General features: G+C 40.6%; 1 protein-coding gene across 1 annotated transcript in view; it reads left to right on the forward strand.

Annotated features, from left to right (window-relative positions):
- The window catches only part of SLC27A6 (solute carrier family 27 member 6), an 87,260-nt gene that overhangs the window by 14,692 nt on the left and 55,755 nt on the right, over positions 1-16,813 (forward strand). The window contains exons 2-3 of the mRNA XM_055430666.2: positions 1,257-1,460; positions 16,037-16,195. Of these exons, the coding sequence (XP_055286641.2) occupies positions 1,257-1,460; positions 16,037-16,195 (363 nt within the window). The remainder of the gene's footprint in view (positions 1-1,256; positions 1,461-16,036; positions 16,196-16,813) is intronic.

Below are 16,813 nucleotides of genomic sequence, written 5' to 3' on the forward strand. Positions count from 1 at the left end.
TCTCAAAAAGTATGATGTGTTGTAGGACTATGAAAATAAAACTGCAGCACCCATGTAGAACATGAAAGTGGACATGGTTAAAGATCCATGTTAAAGGAGGGGAGCATTACATTTTAAAATAATTTAAAGAATATTAAGAACTGTTTGTCTGTCTACTCTAAGGGGAAAAAAAAATGATGCCTTACTCACTTATACATCATCCAGGAATGATAATGCTCTGCTTCTTTTGTGTTCCATAGAGTGCCAGATACCCTCACACTAAATATTTCTTCCTCAAGGATTTGTACCCACCTTCCAACTCCCTCCTTTTCTACCAGTATTGTCCTCCTGGAGAGATGACAGTTTCTCCTACACTGAAGATCAGATTAAGAAGGTCTAGTTCAGTGTCCCAGAGTACCTCAACACAGTAGCCCCTACACAATCACTCTTTGGTTATCTGTATAGTAGATAATTCCTGAGATGAGTATCCCTTTGCCTTTCTCAAGCCTGGATTTCAACCCAGAACCTTGATATTGTGAAGACTCCTAAGCCCTTCAGGCCTGAAGACACCCGCGTTTGCGGTGTTTTTGACTTCTTTGCTTGACGCTGGATCTAATGAGGCCTTAGATCCCACTGCTACTGTGCACTGTGAATCCTGCCACCTTTTCTGGAAAGCATTCTTTTCCTTCTTTTCCTTCTTCTATTACCTTTAATAATTCTGATCCAGAGGAAAGAGCATCTCTAAATCTCCTCCTTTAACTTTTCACCCTGAAATGGCATCTAAGGCAGACTCTTGTGAATCCATAATCTGGAATCTTGTGCTTCCAGAGCAGTCAGATGTTTCTCCTGGATTGTTGCATTACAGTGGAACTGAGCAGTGACAGACAGATGGCTTTTTAGAATAATGAGATACTGACTTGTATTTCAGAAAGAATGTTCAGGGCAGTGTCCAGAATTTAAATTTAAGGCAAATTACAGAAACAGAGTTTTATTTAAAAACTGGGGGGAAAAAAACACAGCCTGGATAATGGGATCTCCAAATTTCACTTTGAATTGGATTTTTTACATTGATGAAATCAGGTAATAACTAGATTTTCCTTTAAGTTGGTCATGTTGAAACAGAATCATAAAATGGCTAGGATGTTACTTATCCAATGTGAAAAGGAAGTTGGCCTTGTATTTACATTTCATCCCTGTTCCAACAGGCAATAGAACGCACAAGGTGAGTGGTTTGAGATTTATGTCTTATTTACTTATTCCTATCCTTTGGTTTTTAGATTTTCTAGAAACTATAGAAGACATTCTTCCAAGCCTCCCAGAAGGTATCAGCGTTTGGGCAATGAAAGACTCTGTTCCACAAGGCATAACTTCACTCAAAGAAAAACTGAGCACAGCATCTGACTGTCGGGTGCCACGCAGCCACCATGCTATCTCAAACACCAAGACTATTTATCTTTATATTTTTACTTCTGGAACAACAGGTATGATCCATTTGTTCTTGAAACTTGAAAAGAATGAAGTGTATTATATGAAAAGCAACTGGTTTGGACAAATCTTTGCCATTTGTAGCTGTAACTGAGCAAAGGACTTGAGTACCCAAGGTACAGAAAGCCAATTCTCTGATAAGAGATTGCAGAAAAATAAGGATTTATTGCAGCCCACCAAGCCTCAGATACACTTCAACTTGACATTTGAGTTGGGGGTTTCTTAAAGAAGAATAAAGAAGCTAGAGTTAGTCATCAACTTGTGACAGTTCTGTGACAATTCAGGATGTCTCCGGTTTACAACTCTCTGGCAAGGTGGGCCATGGCTTGAGGGTCTGTGAGCTCATCTTGCCCTGGAGAAACAATCTGTTAATGATATCTTTGATAATCACTTTAGTGCTTTAACTGTGTCATCAGCAACAGCAATTTTAGTCATCTGACTCTGATTGATTACTGTTCATTTCCCCGAGGATTGAGGTCAGAGGGGACAAGAAAGGGAACAAAGCTTTGGATAGAGAGTTGGTAAAAGAATTTGGTTTTAGTGGGGCTCAGTTTCATAGCTACCAAAAATCTGAGAAAGCATGTATCCAAGAAGACCTGGGTTTCTTTAGATCTTTGAACTCTCAAACTTGGATGGAAAATGTAATTGCTTTACCTTTAGCTTGGCAAGTCACCGTGTTCACTTGGCCATTGTTGCAGGTGGAAAGATTTTCAAGTTTGGTAGTACAAATGGCACTGGAATATCTGAAGACTTGATCCAGCCCAGTTACTCAGAGTGTGAAATTTGGACTGCTTCTTTGGCAGGATCTTTGCTAGCTTCCCTTAGATGCCTGATATATAAATGAAAAGATGTTTAAATGTTTGTAATCATCCTTCTGAATTAAAAAAATCCATTAGTCTACTTTAAAACAGGTTTCTATATTGTTGTATAAAATGTTAATTCCTAAACACAATCCAAGTATAGAGCTGCCATTTAAATACCTGTAGTAAGCTCTCCTGGTTTTCCCTGGGTTGACTGGAACATGTGAGAAATAGGAAATCTTGATGTCTTTGCACGTTTGAGGGAGGTTACAAATAAGAATCAAGAAACTAACTTTCCTTTTATCAGGTAAACAACACACACACACACAGAATAATGAAACTACCTGGGAATTCAAAAGAAATGTTAAACTTAATTGATTCTGAGAAAAACTGAATGGTATTTATGGTAGTTTGAATAAACTTTTGTAATTAATTTGAAGATGACCGGGAGTTTGAATTGAGATATGTTAAAAGCAGGGTACAGTCCATGGGGTTGCAGAGTCGGGCATGACTGAGCGACTTTCACTTCACTTCAAAAGTATTGGTACTTATTTATAATGCACAGGTAGTATTGTAAGCAAAGCTACTATTGCATAGTGAAGTTTTCTTACTTTGTTCTTTCCTTTTTCCTATTTGGAGGCTAACAATAATCTCTTTTATACTGGAGATCCGTTGTGCTTTGTTGTTGTTCAGTTCAGTTCAGTCGCTCAGTCATGTCCGACTCTTTGCGACCCCATGACCTGCAGAACGCCAGGCCTCCCTGTCCATCACCAACTCCCGGAGTCCACCCAAACCCATGTCCATTGAGTCGGTGATGCAATCCAGCCATCTCATCATCTGTCGTCCACTTCTCCCGCCCTCAATCTTTCCCAGCATCAGGGTCTTTTCAAATGAGTCAGCTCGTTGCATCAGGTGGCCAAAGTATTGGAGTTTCAGCTTCAACCTCAGTCCTTCCAATGAGTACCCAGGACTGATCTCCTTTAGGATGGACTGGTTGGATCTCCTTGCAGTCCAAGGGACTCTCGAGGGTCTTCTCCAACACCACAGTTCAAAAGCATCAATTCTTCGGTGCTCAACTTTCTTCACAGTCCAACTCTCACATCCACATGACCACTGGAAAAACCATAGCTTTGACTAGACAGACCTTTGTTGGCAAAGTGATGTCTCTGCTTTTTAGTATCCTGTCTAGGTTGGTCATAACTTTCCTTCCAAGGAGCAAGTGTCTTTTAATTTCATGGCTGCAGTCACCATCTGCAGTGATTTTAGAGCCCAGAAAAATAAAGTCAGCCACTGTTTCCACTGTTTCCCCATCTATTTGCCATGAAGTGATGGGACCAGATGCAATGATCTTAGTTTTCTGAATGTTGAGCTTTAATCCAACTTTTTCACTCTCCTCTTTCACTTTCATCAAGAGGCTCTTTAGTTCTTCTTCACTTTCTGCCATAAGGGTGGTGTCATCTGCATATCTGAGGTTATTGGTATTCCTCCCGGCAATCTTGATTCCAGTGTGTGCTTCATCCAGACCAGTGTTTCTCATGATGGACGACGGAGAATGAGATGGCTGGATGGCGTCACCGACTCGATGGACATGAGTTTGAGTGAACTCTGGGAGTTGGTGATGGACAGGGAGCCTGGCGTGCTGTGATTCATGGGGTCGCAAAGAGTCGGACACAACTGAGCGACTGAACTGACTGACTGACTGACTCTGCATATCAGTTAAATAATCAGGGTGACAATATACAGCCTTGACGTACTCCTTTTCCTATTTGGAACCAGTCTGTTGTTCCATGTACAGTTCTAACTGTTGCTTCCTGACCTGCATACAGCTTTCTCAAGAGGCAGATCAGGTGGTCTGGTATTTCCGTCTCTTTCAGAATTTTCCACAGTTTATTGTGATCCACACAGTCAAAGGCTTTGGCATAGTCAATGAAGCAGAAATAGATGTTTTTCTGGAACTCTCTTGCTTTTTCCATGATCCAGCGGATGTTGGCAATTTGATCTCTGGTGCCTCTGCCTTTTCTAAAACCTGCTTGAACATCTGGAAGTTCAGGGTTCACACTGTTGTTGTTACTCTGTTTAAAACAGCTCTGATAAATGAACTGGGAAATGCTAATATGTATCAAGTTGTCAGCATAAAGATGACCTAACTTGACCTTGAAAGAGACAATAAAATTTTGGAAATTATATCTTTGTAAACTTCCAGCAAATGGTACTTGACAATTTATCTTTACGCTGTTTTCTTAGAAAAAGTGACTCTGGTCTTCAGAACAGTCTTTACCACTCTCCTCTCCCCTCAACCCTCCTCACCCCAAAGAGAATAGTGTGGAGCAGACTATTAACAACTCCTGTTCTTGAAGATTAAAACCAGTGTTTGATACATTTGCACAACAGGCTGAAAACAAAAGCACTCTTAATTTTTTATTTGATATTTATTCATATTAAAGTTATGCAGTACAGAGATGCAAAATGCTAATAGTTTTAGAAATATTAGAGAAAAGTACCTTGCTTCAGTTCAGTTCAGTTCAGTTCAGTCGCTCAGTCGTGTCCGACTCTCCGCGACCCCATGAATCACAGCACGCCAGGCCTCCCTGTCCATCACCAACTCCCGGAGTACACTCAAACTCATGTCCACAGAGTCGGTGATGCCATCCAGCCATCTCATTCTCCGTCGTCCCCTTCTCCTCCCGCCCCCAACCTTTCCCAGCATCAGAGTCTTTTCCAGTGAGTCAACTCGTCTCATGAGGTGGCCAAAGTATTGGAGTTTCAGCTTTAGCATCATTCCCTCCAATGAACATCCAGGATTGATCTCCTTTAGAATGGACTGGTTGGATCTCCTTGCAGTATAAGGGACTCTCAAGAGTCTTCTCCAACACCACAGTTCAAAAGCATCGATTCTTCGGCGATCAGCTTTCTTCACAGTCCAACTCTCACATCCATACATGACCACGGGAAAAACCATTGCCTTGACTAGACGGACCTTGGTCGGCAAAGTAATGTCTCTGCTTTTTAATATACCATCAAGGTTGGTCATAACTTTCCTGCCAAGGATTGCTTACCTGTTCCCAAACCAATTGCATTTGGTATTTTTCTTGTCATTCAGTTGCTAAGTTGTGTCCGACTCTGCAACCCTATGGACTGCAGCACACCAGACTTCCCTGTCCTTTACCACCTTCTGCAGTTTACTTAAACTCATGTCCATTGAATCAGTGATGCCATCCAACCATCTCATCCTCTGTCACCCCTTCTCATCCTGCCTTCAGCCTTTCCCAGCGTCAGAGTCTTTTCCAGTGAGTCAGTTCTTTGCATCAGGTGACCAAAGTATTGGAGCTTCAGTTTCAGCATCAGTCCTTGCAATGAATATTTGGGGTTGATTTTGTTTAGGATTGACTGGTATGATCTTGCTGTCCAAGGGACTCTCAAGAGTCTTCACCAACATAGATCTTTCTATAATCATCTGCATATATCTAAATAGCTTGAGAATTTTATTGGGTACTTAATAGGTGCCCTCCAAAATAAGTACTGCTTGTCCACAATGGAAGATGAAAACTTTATCTTCTTTTTTTACCACTCTCTCCCTCCAACTCAGATTTTTTCCTCTGGTACAGATACTTTCTCTTTCTGACATCACTCTATATATTGTTTCATAATAAATATTGGTTTGATTAGTTATCAGTATCATAACTTCATATTGATAGTTTGATAGTTATCAGTGTTATAACTATTTCTAGCTGCCCTCTATAGTATAATAAAATTATATTTATTTTCTTTCATGTAAAACTCTCCCCAATCTGGAATTAATCATTTGTTTTTTCATTTGCTTGCTTAGTTTTCTGTACATCTATGACCAGTTCGTACCCATACTTCTATCAAAAAATAACTCAACTTTAGACATTGAAAAGCTTGTCTGTATTTCGTCAAGCCTATGTTCTTTTTGTTGTTGTTGTATTTTGTTTTGATTGGGGTATAGTTGCTTTAGTTCTTTAGTGAAGAGGAACTAAAGAGCCTATTGATGAGGGTGAAGGAGGAGAGTGAAAAAGCTGAATTAAAACTAAATATTAAAAAAATAAGATCTTGGCATTCGTTCCCTTTACTTCATGGCAAATGGAAGGGGAAAAGGTGGAGGTAGTGACAGATTTCCTCTTCTTGGGCTCTAAAATCACTGAGGATGGTGACTGCAGCCATGAAATTAAAAGAAACTTGCTCCTTGGCAGGAAAGCTGTGACAAACCTAGACAATGTGTTGAAGCAGACATTACTCTGCTGACAAAGGTTCATATAGTCAAGGCTGTGGTCTTTCCATTGATCACGTACAGTTGTGAGAGCTGGACCATAAAGGAGGCAGAATGCCAGAGAATTGATGCCTTAAAACTGTGGTCCTGGAGAAGACTCCTGAGAGTCCCCTGGACAGCAAGGAGATCAAACCAGTCAATCTTAAGGGAAATTAACCCTGAATATTCGTTGGAAGGACTGATGCTGAAGCTTGCGCAGTATTTTGGTCTTCTGATGCCAACAGCTAACTCATCGGAAACATCCCTGATGCTGGGAAAGACTGAGGGCAGAAGGAGAAGGATCAGAGGATAAGATGACTGGATGGCATCAGCCATGCAATGTACATGAACTTGGGCAAACTTTGGGAGATGGTGAAGGACCTGGAGGCCTGGCGTGCTGCAGTCCATGGGGCTGCAAAGAGTCCGACACAACTGAGTGACTGAACAATAACAGCATATTGCTTTACATTGTTTTGTCAGTGTCTGCTACACAGTGAAGTGAATCAGCTGGATGTACACATATATTCCCTCATTTTTGGATTTCCTTCCCGTCTAGGTCACCACAGAGCACTGAGTAGAGTTCCCTGGGCTATACAGCAGGTTCTCATTAGTTTTCTGTTTCATACATATTAGCGTATATATGTCAATTCTCGATCACATCTTTCCCAAAGCTTTCCTCCCTATGATTTCAATCTTGACATGTCCTGGGTTCATTTCTCACCATCACCCTAAGAATTCCCTTCAGACCTTGTTTCTAATCCCTTGATTCTTAGATTCTAAATTTATTTCCTTTGTTTACCTTTCATTTTATCACTGTACTTTTTTTTAGCAGCTGCTTATTAGTAGGTAAGTTGAAGTTCTCACATGCCTGAATGCCTTTTTTTTTTTTTTTTTCTACCTTTACACTTGTATAGAAATCTAGGTAAGAAATGATACTGGTGCAGGGGTTTGAAGGCATTGCTCTTTTACCTTCTGTCTTCCAGTGTATATATTGAGAAGTCTTTTTTTCTGCTTTCATATCCTTTACGTCAGCCTGGTGTTGTTTTTCTTTCTTTTGGCGGGGGCGAGGGTGGTGGGGGGCAATGGGGAGGAATTTTTAGAATTTCATGAGCCTTCAGTATTCTATGACTTCAAGATTATTTGTACTTGGACTAGTCTTACTTATCCATTTTGCTGGTAAATTTGTCAGCCTTTTAAATCTAGAAACTCATGTCTTGCAATTCTAGGTACTCAAATTTTTTTTTAAATGTCTGCATATTCTTCTCTTTATTTCTATTTTTTTCTGCCCATTCTCTCCTATTATTTTGTTCATTTGTTCATTCTTTTATCTTTGGATCTCTAACTTTTTAAAGCTTGGCCTCCTTGAACTGTTATTAATTTTCTAATCTTTTCTATCCTATTTTCCTTCTCTTACCTTTTGGTTTAATTTTTGAGAGATTTATATTTTAGCCCTATGTTCTCTGAATATTTCCCATTTTGTAGCATGTTATTTTTGTATTATTGATACTTCATAGTCTCATACCTCTCAGAATAATAGTATTTTTTAAAAAATTTCTCCTCTCTACCTTGTCTCTATTTTCTCTAATGTCCTTTTACCCTTTATTTTACAGTGGCCTCTGTTCTTTACTCTAGAGGATTTCTCAAATATCTGTTGACCTTTGGCTGCTCATGTTTAAAGTGTAGCCACCAAAACACACACACCAAAACAAACAAAATCCTAACTAGAAGCTCTGTGTGACTGAGCGGGATTGTGAGCTGGTTAGTTTTGGTGTCCAGGACATTTTGTTGGCAGATTCATGACTATCAGTTTTACTTCTAGGTACTTTAGATTCCTCAGACCAGAATCTTGAAGGGAAAACTAGGAAACTGTAAAAAGGGAGCTGGAGGAGGATCCTCACTTTCTCTTATTCCTGCGATATGTTCAGTCTCTTTTCTGACATGTTTCCAGAGGTTCATCTTTTTCCAGAGAATACGTATCAGATCTTTACCAGTGTGGGGAAAGCAATCTGGTGCTGGAATTTCATTTTATTTTTTACATTTCAAAATGTCAAAAGCATTTGTTGACATTCTTTCAAATTTGGATTGTGAATGATCCTATATAGAAAAAGTTACACAAATATCATCTCTCTTTAGCTTGAAGTTCTGAGCAACTTGGGGTCTTATAGAGAGCAAAGCAACATACAGAATTGGGCATACAGTAGATGTCATGCTTTATAAATACAAAACTGTCAAAAAATGTAGCAAAATCACATTTGCTACAGACTAGGGTCCTTGGACTCTAATCAATAGGAAATGGGAAGGGATCAGATGAGGAATTCAGGGAAGGCTTGATTGGGACTCATGCCTCAGCACAGAGAAGTGAAAACAAGTAACAAGCACTCTTGCTGGCTTCCTAACTAGGGAGGGCAGGCTGGTTCCTAAAATGGGGTGAGGGTAGGGGTGGATTGGTGAGTGGGGCTGAAGGGGTGGCTTAAGTGGTCTACCCACCCCCTTGAAGGTGCTGTTTACAGGCATCATGTACAGTAACCTCCTTTTGCTCCTGGCACCTCAGAAATGGCAGTTGATTTGTGCCCCTTTTGAATGTTTTGCAAAATTGCCTCAACTGTACATGCATGCAGTTTTTAGTCCCTTATAGTTTCTTCTGTTCTGCCACTTGAGGTGCAGGTAGCCCAAGTAAAGTATCACAGGCTCCAGATCCCAGCCTATCTCACATTGAGCCTCTTAAAGATTGAATTGCTGTTTTTTATTAAAAGCATCTCTCTCTCTCTTCCCTGATCTCTCTCTCTAAACTGATGTTTTGCAGCTCGAAACCCAGAGCTGGATTAAGTGATCGTAGTTGTAATGATCATGAGAATTCATACAGTGGAAGTGAGAAATAGATTTAAGGGACTAGATCTGATAGATATACTGCCTGATGAACTATGGACGGTGGTTCGTGACATTGTACAGGAGACAGGGACCAAGACCATTCCCATGGAAGAGAAATGCAAAAAAGCAAAATGGCTGTCTGAGGAGGCCTTACAAATAGCTGTGAAAAGAAGAGAAGCAAAAAGCAAAGGAGAAAAGGAAAAATATAAGCATCTGAATGCAGAGTTCCAAAGAATAGCAAGGAAAGATAAGAAAGCCTTCCTCAGCGATCAATGCAAAGAAATAGAGGAAAACAACAGAACAGGAAAAACAAGAGATCTCTTCAAGAAAATTAGAGATACCACGGGAACATTTCATGCAAAGATGGGCTCGATAAAGGACAGAAATGGTGTGGACCTAACAGAAGAAGAAGATATTAAGAAGATGTGGCAAGAATACACAGAAGAACTGTACAAAAAAGATCTTATGACCCAGATAATCATGATGGTGTGATCACTGACCTAGAGCCAGACATCTTGGAATGTGAAGTCAAGTGGGCCTTAGAAAGCATCACTAGGAACAAAGCTAGTGGAGGTGATGGAATTCCAATTGAGCTATTTCAAATCCTGAAAATGATGCTGTGAAAGTGCTGCACTCAATATGCCAGCAAATTTGGAAAACTCAGCAGTGGCCACAGGACTAGAAAGGTCAGTCTTAATCCCAATCCCAAAGAAAAGCAATGCCAAAGAATGCTCAAACTACCTCACAATTGCATTCATCACACGCTAGTAAAGTCATGCTCAAAGTTCTCCAAGCCAGGCTTCAGCAATACGTGAACTGTGAACTTCCAGATGTTCAAGCAGGTTTTAGAAAAGGCAGAGTAACCAGAGATCAAATTGCCAACATCTGCTGGATCATGGAAAAAGCAAGAGAGTTCCAGAAAAACATCTATTTCTGCTTTATTGACTATGCCAAAGCCTTTGACTGTGTGGATCACAACAAACTGTGGAAAATTCTGAAAGAGGTGGGAATACCAGACCACCTGATCTGCCTCTTGAGAAACCTGTATGCAGGTCAGGAAGCAACAGTTAGAACTGGACATGGAACAACAGACTGGTTCCAAATAGGAAATGGAGTACGTCAAGGCTGTATATTGTCACCCTGCTTATTTAATTTATATGCAGAGTACATCATGAGGAACACTGGGCTAGAAGAAGCACAAGCTGGAATCAAGATTGCCGGGAGAAATATCAATAACCTCAGATAGGCAGATGACACCACCCTTATGGCAGAAAGTGAAGAGGAACTCAAAAGCCTCTTGATGAAAGTGAAAGAGGAGAGTGAAAATGTTGGCTTAAAGCTCAACATTCAGAAAACCAAGATCATGGCATCTGGTCCCATCACTTCATGGCAAATAGATGGGAAAACAGTGGAAACAGTGGCTGACTTTATTTTTTGGGGCTCCAAAATCACTGTGGATGCTGATTGCAGCCATGAAATTAAAAGACGCTTGTTCCTTGGGAGGAAAGTTATGACCAACCTAGACAACATATTAAAAAGCAGAGACATTACTCTGCCAACAAAGGTCCGTCTAGCCAAGGCTATGGTTTTTCCAGTGGTCATTTATGGATGTGAGAGTTGGACTGTGAAGAACGCTGATCGCCGAAGAATTGATGCTTTTGAACTGTGGTGTTGGAGAAGACGCTTGAGAGTTCCTTGGACTGCACGGAGATCTAACCAGTCCATCCTAAAGGAGATGAGTCCTGGGTGCTCATTGAAAGGACTGGTGCTAAAGCTGAAACTCCAATACTTTGGCCACCTCGTGCGAAGATTTGACTCACTGGAAAAGACTCTGATGCTGGGAGGGATTGTGGGCAGGAGGAGAAGGGGACGACAGAGAATAAGATGGCTGGATGGCATCACCGACTCGATGGACATGAGTTTGAGTGAACTCCAGGAGTTGATGATAGACAGGAAGACCTGGCGCGCTGTGATTCATGGGGTCACAAAGAGTCGGACATGACTGAGTGACTGAACTGAACTGAACTGAATTATCTTAAAAATCAAACAGATTTTCTCAAACAAAAAATCTTATATTGTTGATAATGAAGTAAGTGTTGGTGCAAGTTATGGAGTGATGTAAATAAGTGAGACTTAGAAAAGTTTAAAATGATAGGAGCAGAGTCCTTTCACAGGCCCTTTCAAGCAGGTTGTATAGGAGCCCTTTGCTGCTGCTGCTGCCGCTGCTGAGTCACTTCAGTCGTGTCCGACTCTGTGTGACCCCATAGACGGCAGCCCACCAGGCTCCCCCGTCCCTGGGATTCTCCAGGCAAGAACACTGGAGTGGGTTGCCATTTCCTTCTCCAGTGTGTGAAAGTGAAAAGTGAAAGTGAAGTCGCTCAGTCATGTCTGACTCAAAGCGACCCCATGGACTGCAGCCTACCAGGCTCCTCTGTCCATGGGATTTTCTAGGCAAGAGTACTGGAGTGGCTTGCCATTGCCTTCTCCGGATAGCTCTGCAGCCTGCGTTAAAGTTCAACAGTGGGGGCCATATCAATCACAGCATCTTCTGGACAAATCTGAGCCCTAACGGTGGTGGAGAACCCAAAGGGGAATTGCTGGAAGTCATCAAACGTGACTTTGGTTCCTTTGCCAAATTTAAGGAAAAGTTGACTGCTGTATCTGTTGGTGACCAAGGCTCCGGTTGGGGTTGGCTCGGCTTCAATAAGGTGCAGGGACGCTTACAGATTGCTGCTTGTTCTAACCAGGATCCCCTGCAAGGAACAGCAGGTCTTATCCTACTGCTGGGGATTGACGTGTGGGAGCATGCTTATTACTTTCAGTATAAAAATGTCAGGCCCGATTATCTGAAGGCCATTTGGAATGTGATCAACTGGGAGAATGTAACTGCAAGATACACGGCTTGCAGCAAGTAAACCGTCAGCCTTACCCTGAGTACACCAAGCTCTTTCTGACTATTTTTGTAGTAGTGCAGAGAACCAGATAAACCAGTAAGCTGCTCCACTGTAGTGTTTCTGAGTGTGGCTTGTTCAAATATTTGATAAAAATAATCCACTGCTTTGGATAATCTCTTTTAAAAGTTTATTAGGCAACTGTTTGAAAATGTTAAGTGCTTTGTATGATTTAGCCTTTTGATTGAACATTTTCTTCGGAGAGCTAAACTAGCTAGGAGGTGGTAGTTGTCATCATAAAATCATCAAAAAAACTTCATCCCCATGCAGCCTTTCTAATCCTGTTCAATCGCAGTTACAGAAAATCTAATCTTTTTTGCCCCAGTTGCTTAATAATAGAATATTAAATTTATTTCCCAAGGGAAATCTCAGTTTTCTATTGAAAATTGCTCTGTTAGTAATCCTCTGTCCAGTATTATTCCTGATAGTTACCACCCCGTGGTCTTTAATTATTTTCTGATCACACAGGGTTAACACTAACCATTTTATCATTAAAAATATATATGACTTGATTGCTGAGAATTGCTTTATTATGAGAAGGAAATAGTAGCGCCTCTGAATTCTTCCGTAGCAAGAAAAATGAAGAATTTTGTGAAATTTTGTCTTAAAAAAAAAAAATCCCTCACGCTAGAGGCTTCAGCAGTATGTGAACTGAGAACTTGGAGACATACAAGCTGGGTTCCAAAGAGGCAGAGGAACCAGAGATCAAATTGCCAACATTTTTTTTTAATCATGGGAAAAGCAAAGGAATTCCAGAAAAACATCTACTTCTGCTTCATTAACTACACTAAAGCCTTTGACCATGCACAACAAGGGATGGGAGTACCAGACTACCTGACCTGTCTCCTGAGAAATCTGTATGTGGGTCAAGAAGCAACAGTTAGAATTGGACATGGGACAACTGACTAGCTCAAAACTGGGAAAGGAGTACAACAGTACTCCACAATATACCCTGTCACCCTGCTTATTTAATCTGTATGCAGAGTACATCATGTGAAATGCCAAGCTGGATAAACCACAAGCTGGAATCAAGGTTGCTGGGTGGAATAACAACAACCTCAGATATACAGATGATACTACTCTAATAGCAGAAAGTGAGCAGGAACTAAAGAACCTCTTGATGAGGGCAAAGGAAGAGGGTGAAAAAGTTGACTTGAAACACAACACTAAAAAAACCAAGGTCATGGCATCTGGTCGCATTGCTTCATGGCAAATAGGGGGAAAAGTGGAAACAGTGACAGATTTTATTTTCTTGGGCTCCAAAATCATTGTAGATGGAGACTGCAGCCATGAAATTAAAAGACACTTGCTCCTGGGAAGGATGACATCAAACCTTTCCTAATCATTTTCCTACTGTGAAGCTCACCAAAGTATTATATCCATCGACCTAGGGACAAACTGAGAATGTCTCTGAGTAAGGAAAGGACTGGTGTCAATTTTTATACCATTCATGTGTCTTTGACCTGGGAGATTCTGTAAGATCTTGATGAACAAGAGATTCTTCCCTTATTTATGACTGGTGGAATTGCTTCTTAAACAGAGCTCCCATTTAGCTCCCTTTTTATAGTTCCATATTGATACCCCACTCTGGGAGGTACCTAGTCTCCAAGTTTCTGAGCCTTGCTGGGATTTTGTGGGAGCAAATCAACTTTCTTCAGGGCTCATCTTCTTGGGTCTGCTGTGTCAGTTGTCCACCTGCCTTTCTAAAATCGTGTTGCTGTCATCTCCAATTCCATTCTTTTTTGTCTTGAGGGCCTAGGTATGTGTTCAGTCTGCCAGTATCTACTTCTGAGGTGGCTCGTTGAGTTTGGTTAAGTACCTCAGGATCTCCAGGAAAGACTTTTTAACCCTGGAAACAGCAGCCTTGTGGTCAGCCACTCCTGCAAGCAGTGGAGCTGCCTTCCAGGCTGCACTGGGACCGGTTGCAATCACCATTAAGTTTATTTCCTTTTGTCTTGCCTGCTTAATCTTAGGGATTCTTTCCCTTTTCCAAAATCATCCTCAGATTCCCCAGATTTTTCATCCCTACCCATAAGTTGGTTTTCTCTTAATAACATCTCTTCTTCCTTCTTCCTGCGAATCACCAAATCACTGGACAGAGCCTCACTCCCCCCTTTATGCCTGGACCTCCTCTCAGTGGTCTCCCCACATCTGTGGACACGTGGAGAGTTTTAATGCTTGGGATCCACAGAAGGTTAGAAAAGCAAATTTTTCCAAGCTTGTGCCACACATATCCCTTCATGTCTACAAAGAAAAAAAAAAAATTAAACTTGAAGAGGTGCTTTATGACCACAGGAGTTTGAGAAACACCATTGAAAAAAACAGTAACATTTTTGTACAGTTGGGCCCCTCAAAGGCTTTAATATGGTAATGAACCAACTCTTCCAAGAGAGACTCTAAGCTGCAGTTTTAACCAGCTTCATTTATTCTGTTGGTCCGTCTTTCTTTAAAACTTTAAGCTGCCTGAACCTTTGATCATTTTCATTGTTGGATAAGCTCCTATCTGTTGTCTCCTTTATCAAAAAGTCTGAGTACCTTAAATTATTTATAATAACTTTTATAATAAGTTAATGAGATCATTATTCACTTAAAACTAACCAAATAAAGAACCAAAACATGAATAATTTGTTTGTTACTAAAGCACTTTGATGGACATGAGTTTGAGTGAACTCCGGGGTTTGGTGATAGACAGGGAGGCCTGGCGTGCTGTGATTCATGGGGTCGCAAAGAGTCGGACACGACTGAGCGACTGAACTGAACTGAAAGTGCTTTACAGGAGTGACATAAGCACACAGGTGAAAAATAACTAGATAAAGCATCCTTCATTTTTTGATGCACCTGCAACTGAAAAATTATTTTTAAAGCTGGGTTGCCATGAGATCAGGAACAATATGGAAAGTAGGGAATATAGTAACTGAAGAACAGCAGGTAGGAACTTCTCAGAGACAGAGAATGCATAAATATTAGATTCTCTGGATGAAGATGAGAAAAGCAATTACAGTATCAAGAATCAAGGATGCTAGTCTCACTCAAAATCTTTATAATGGCTTTGACAAGAAATTTTAGAGGGATTCTCTATCCACGTGGAGGACGATAAACTCTCAGGTTGTGAGATGCCTCGCTATCAGAAAGAGTCACAGAAATTTCTTTTGAAAAAATTTAATAAATGAATTTTATTTAGGATTGTAGGCAAGACGATGCCAATTTTGTGTATGAGATCAAGTCTCTTCCAGTTGATGAAACTGAAGCACAAAAGCTGTCAGAAAATGTCAAAGCAGGTGCAGCAACAAGGCAGACATGAAGCTCACTCTGGAAGAGTGTCCGGAACCTCACTGTAGACTGGGGTTTGCAATCACATGTGCTGCTCTCACTAAAAATCCCATAACAACTTTAGTTTTATTCAGTAAATAGGTCGAACCAGAGAAAAAACTGTGTATTTGGGGCATTTTTATAGCAAATATGGCTCTTTGAAGCTTCCTGGATTTCAAATTGTTATATAATTTTATCGTTTTAATCCTCTGGGTAGATCCAAGATTCTAGAGGTTAATTAAAGTCATAGCTGACATTTGTATGGCTCTTTTAACCAAGCATATAGACCAATTTGATGTATTTTTGTCTCAATTGCTGTTGCGGTTGATACCAACACACTATCTTTTCTGTTACATTTTTTTTTCCTTTTCTTCCAGGTTTACCAAAAGCAGCTGTGATTTGTCATCTGGCAGCTATAAGGAGTTCCACTGGATTATGGGCCTTTGGTTGTACTTCTGATGACATCATTTATATAACTCTTCCTCTGTATCATAGTGCAGCATCTCTTGTGGGAATTGGTGGATGTATTGAATTAGGTATGCTTTTACTGTCTGTTTGAATAAGTTTTCACAATGTCTAATAATTAGAACTTGTTTTCATTAAAGTTTGAAATGCTATCAGAATTCAGAGCAATTGTGCGCATGTTATATAACTAAAGGACACAGCTTCATTATCCACTGGAAAGAGCAGTGCTGTGGGAATTTGGCCTTGTGGTTGGAACTGGCTATTGACAGGATTTCCTTCTCCATATGATCACTCACTGTTTAGTGGCCAAGCCCTGCCTCCTTAAATGGAGGTAGGAGCTTTCTCAATCAGAAGCCTAGTATTTCTTAAGTCTTAGCTTTGGAAGTCACATGGATCATTTTATCTGCATTTTGCTGATCAAAGCAAGTCACAAGCCAGCTCAGAATCAAGATTTGACGAGTGGGGAAATAGACCCCACTTCTTGAAAGAAAGGGTGTCAAATCCACATTGTAAAGGTAAGTGCAGAGGAGGAGTTATTGAGGCGGTCTTTGCAAACATTGTACCCCAGATACCCAAGAAGTCATTTGGTGGAACTGACAACTCAGTAGATTCCATTGATAATCATGCTGAGATTATGTGTCTGTTACTAGGTCACTCAGAAATAATATTTAGAGATCACTCACCATGAT

This window comes from Moschus berezovskii, chromosome 8 (genome assembly GCF_049115385.1).
Source record: "Moschus berezovskii isolate FMDL1 chromosome 8, NW_MosBer_1.0, whole genome shotgun sequence".
In the NCBI taxonomy this organism is placed as follows: Eukaryota; Metazoa; Chordata; class Mammalia; order Artiodactyla; family Moschidae; genus Moschus; species Moschus berezovskii.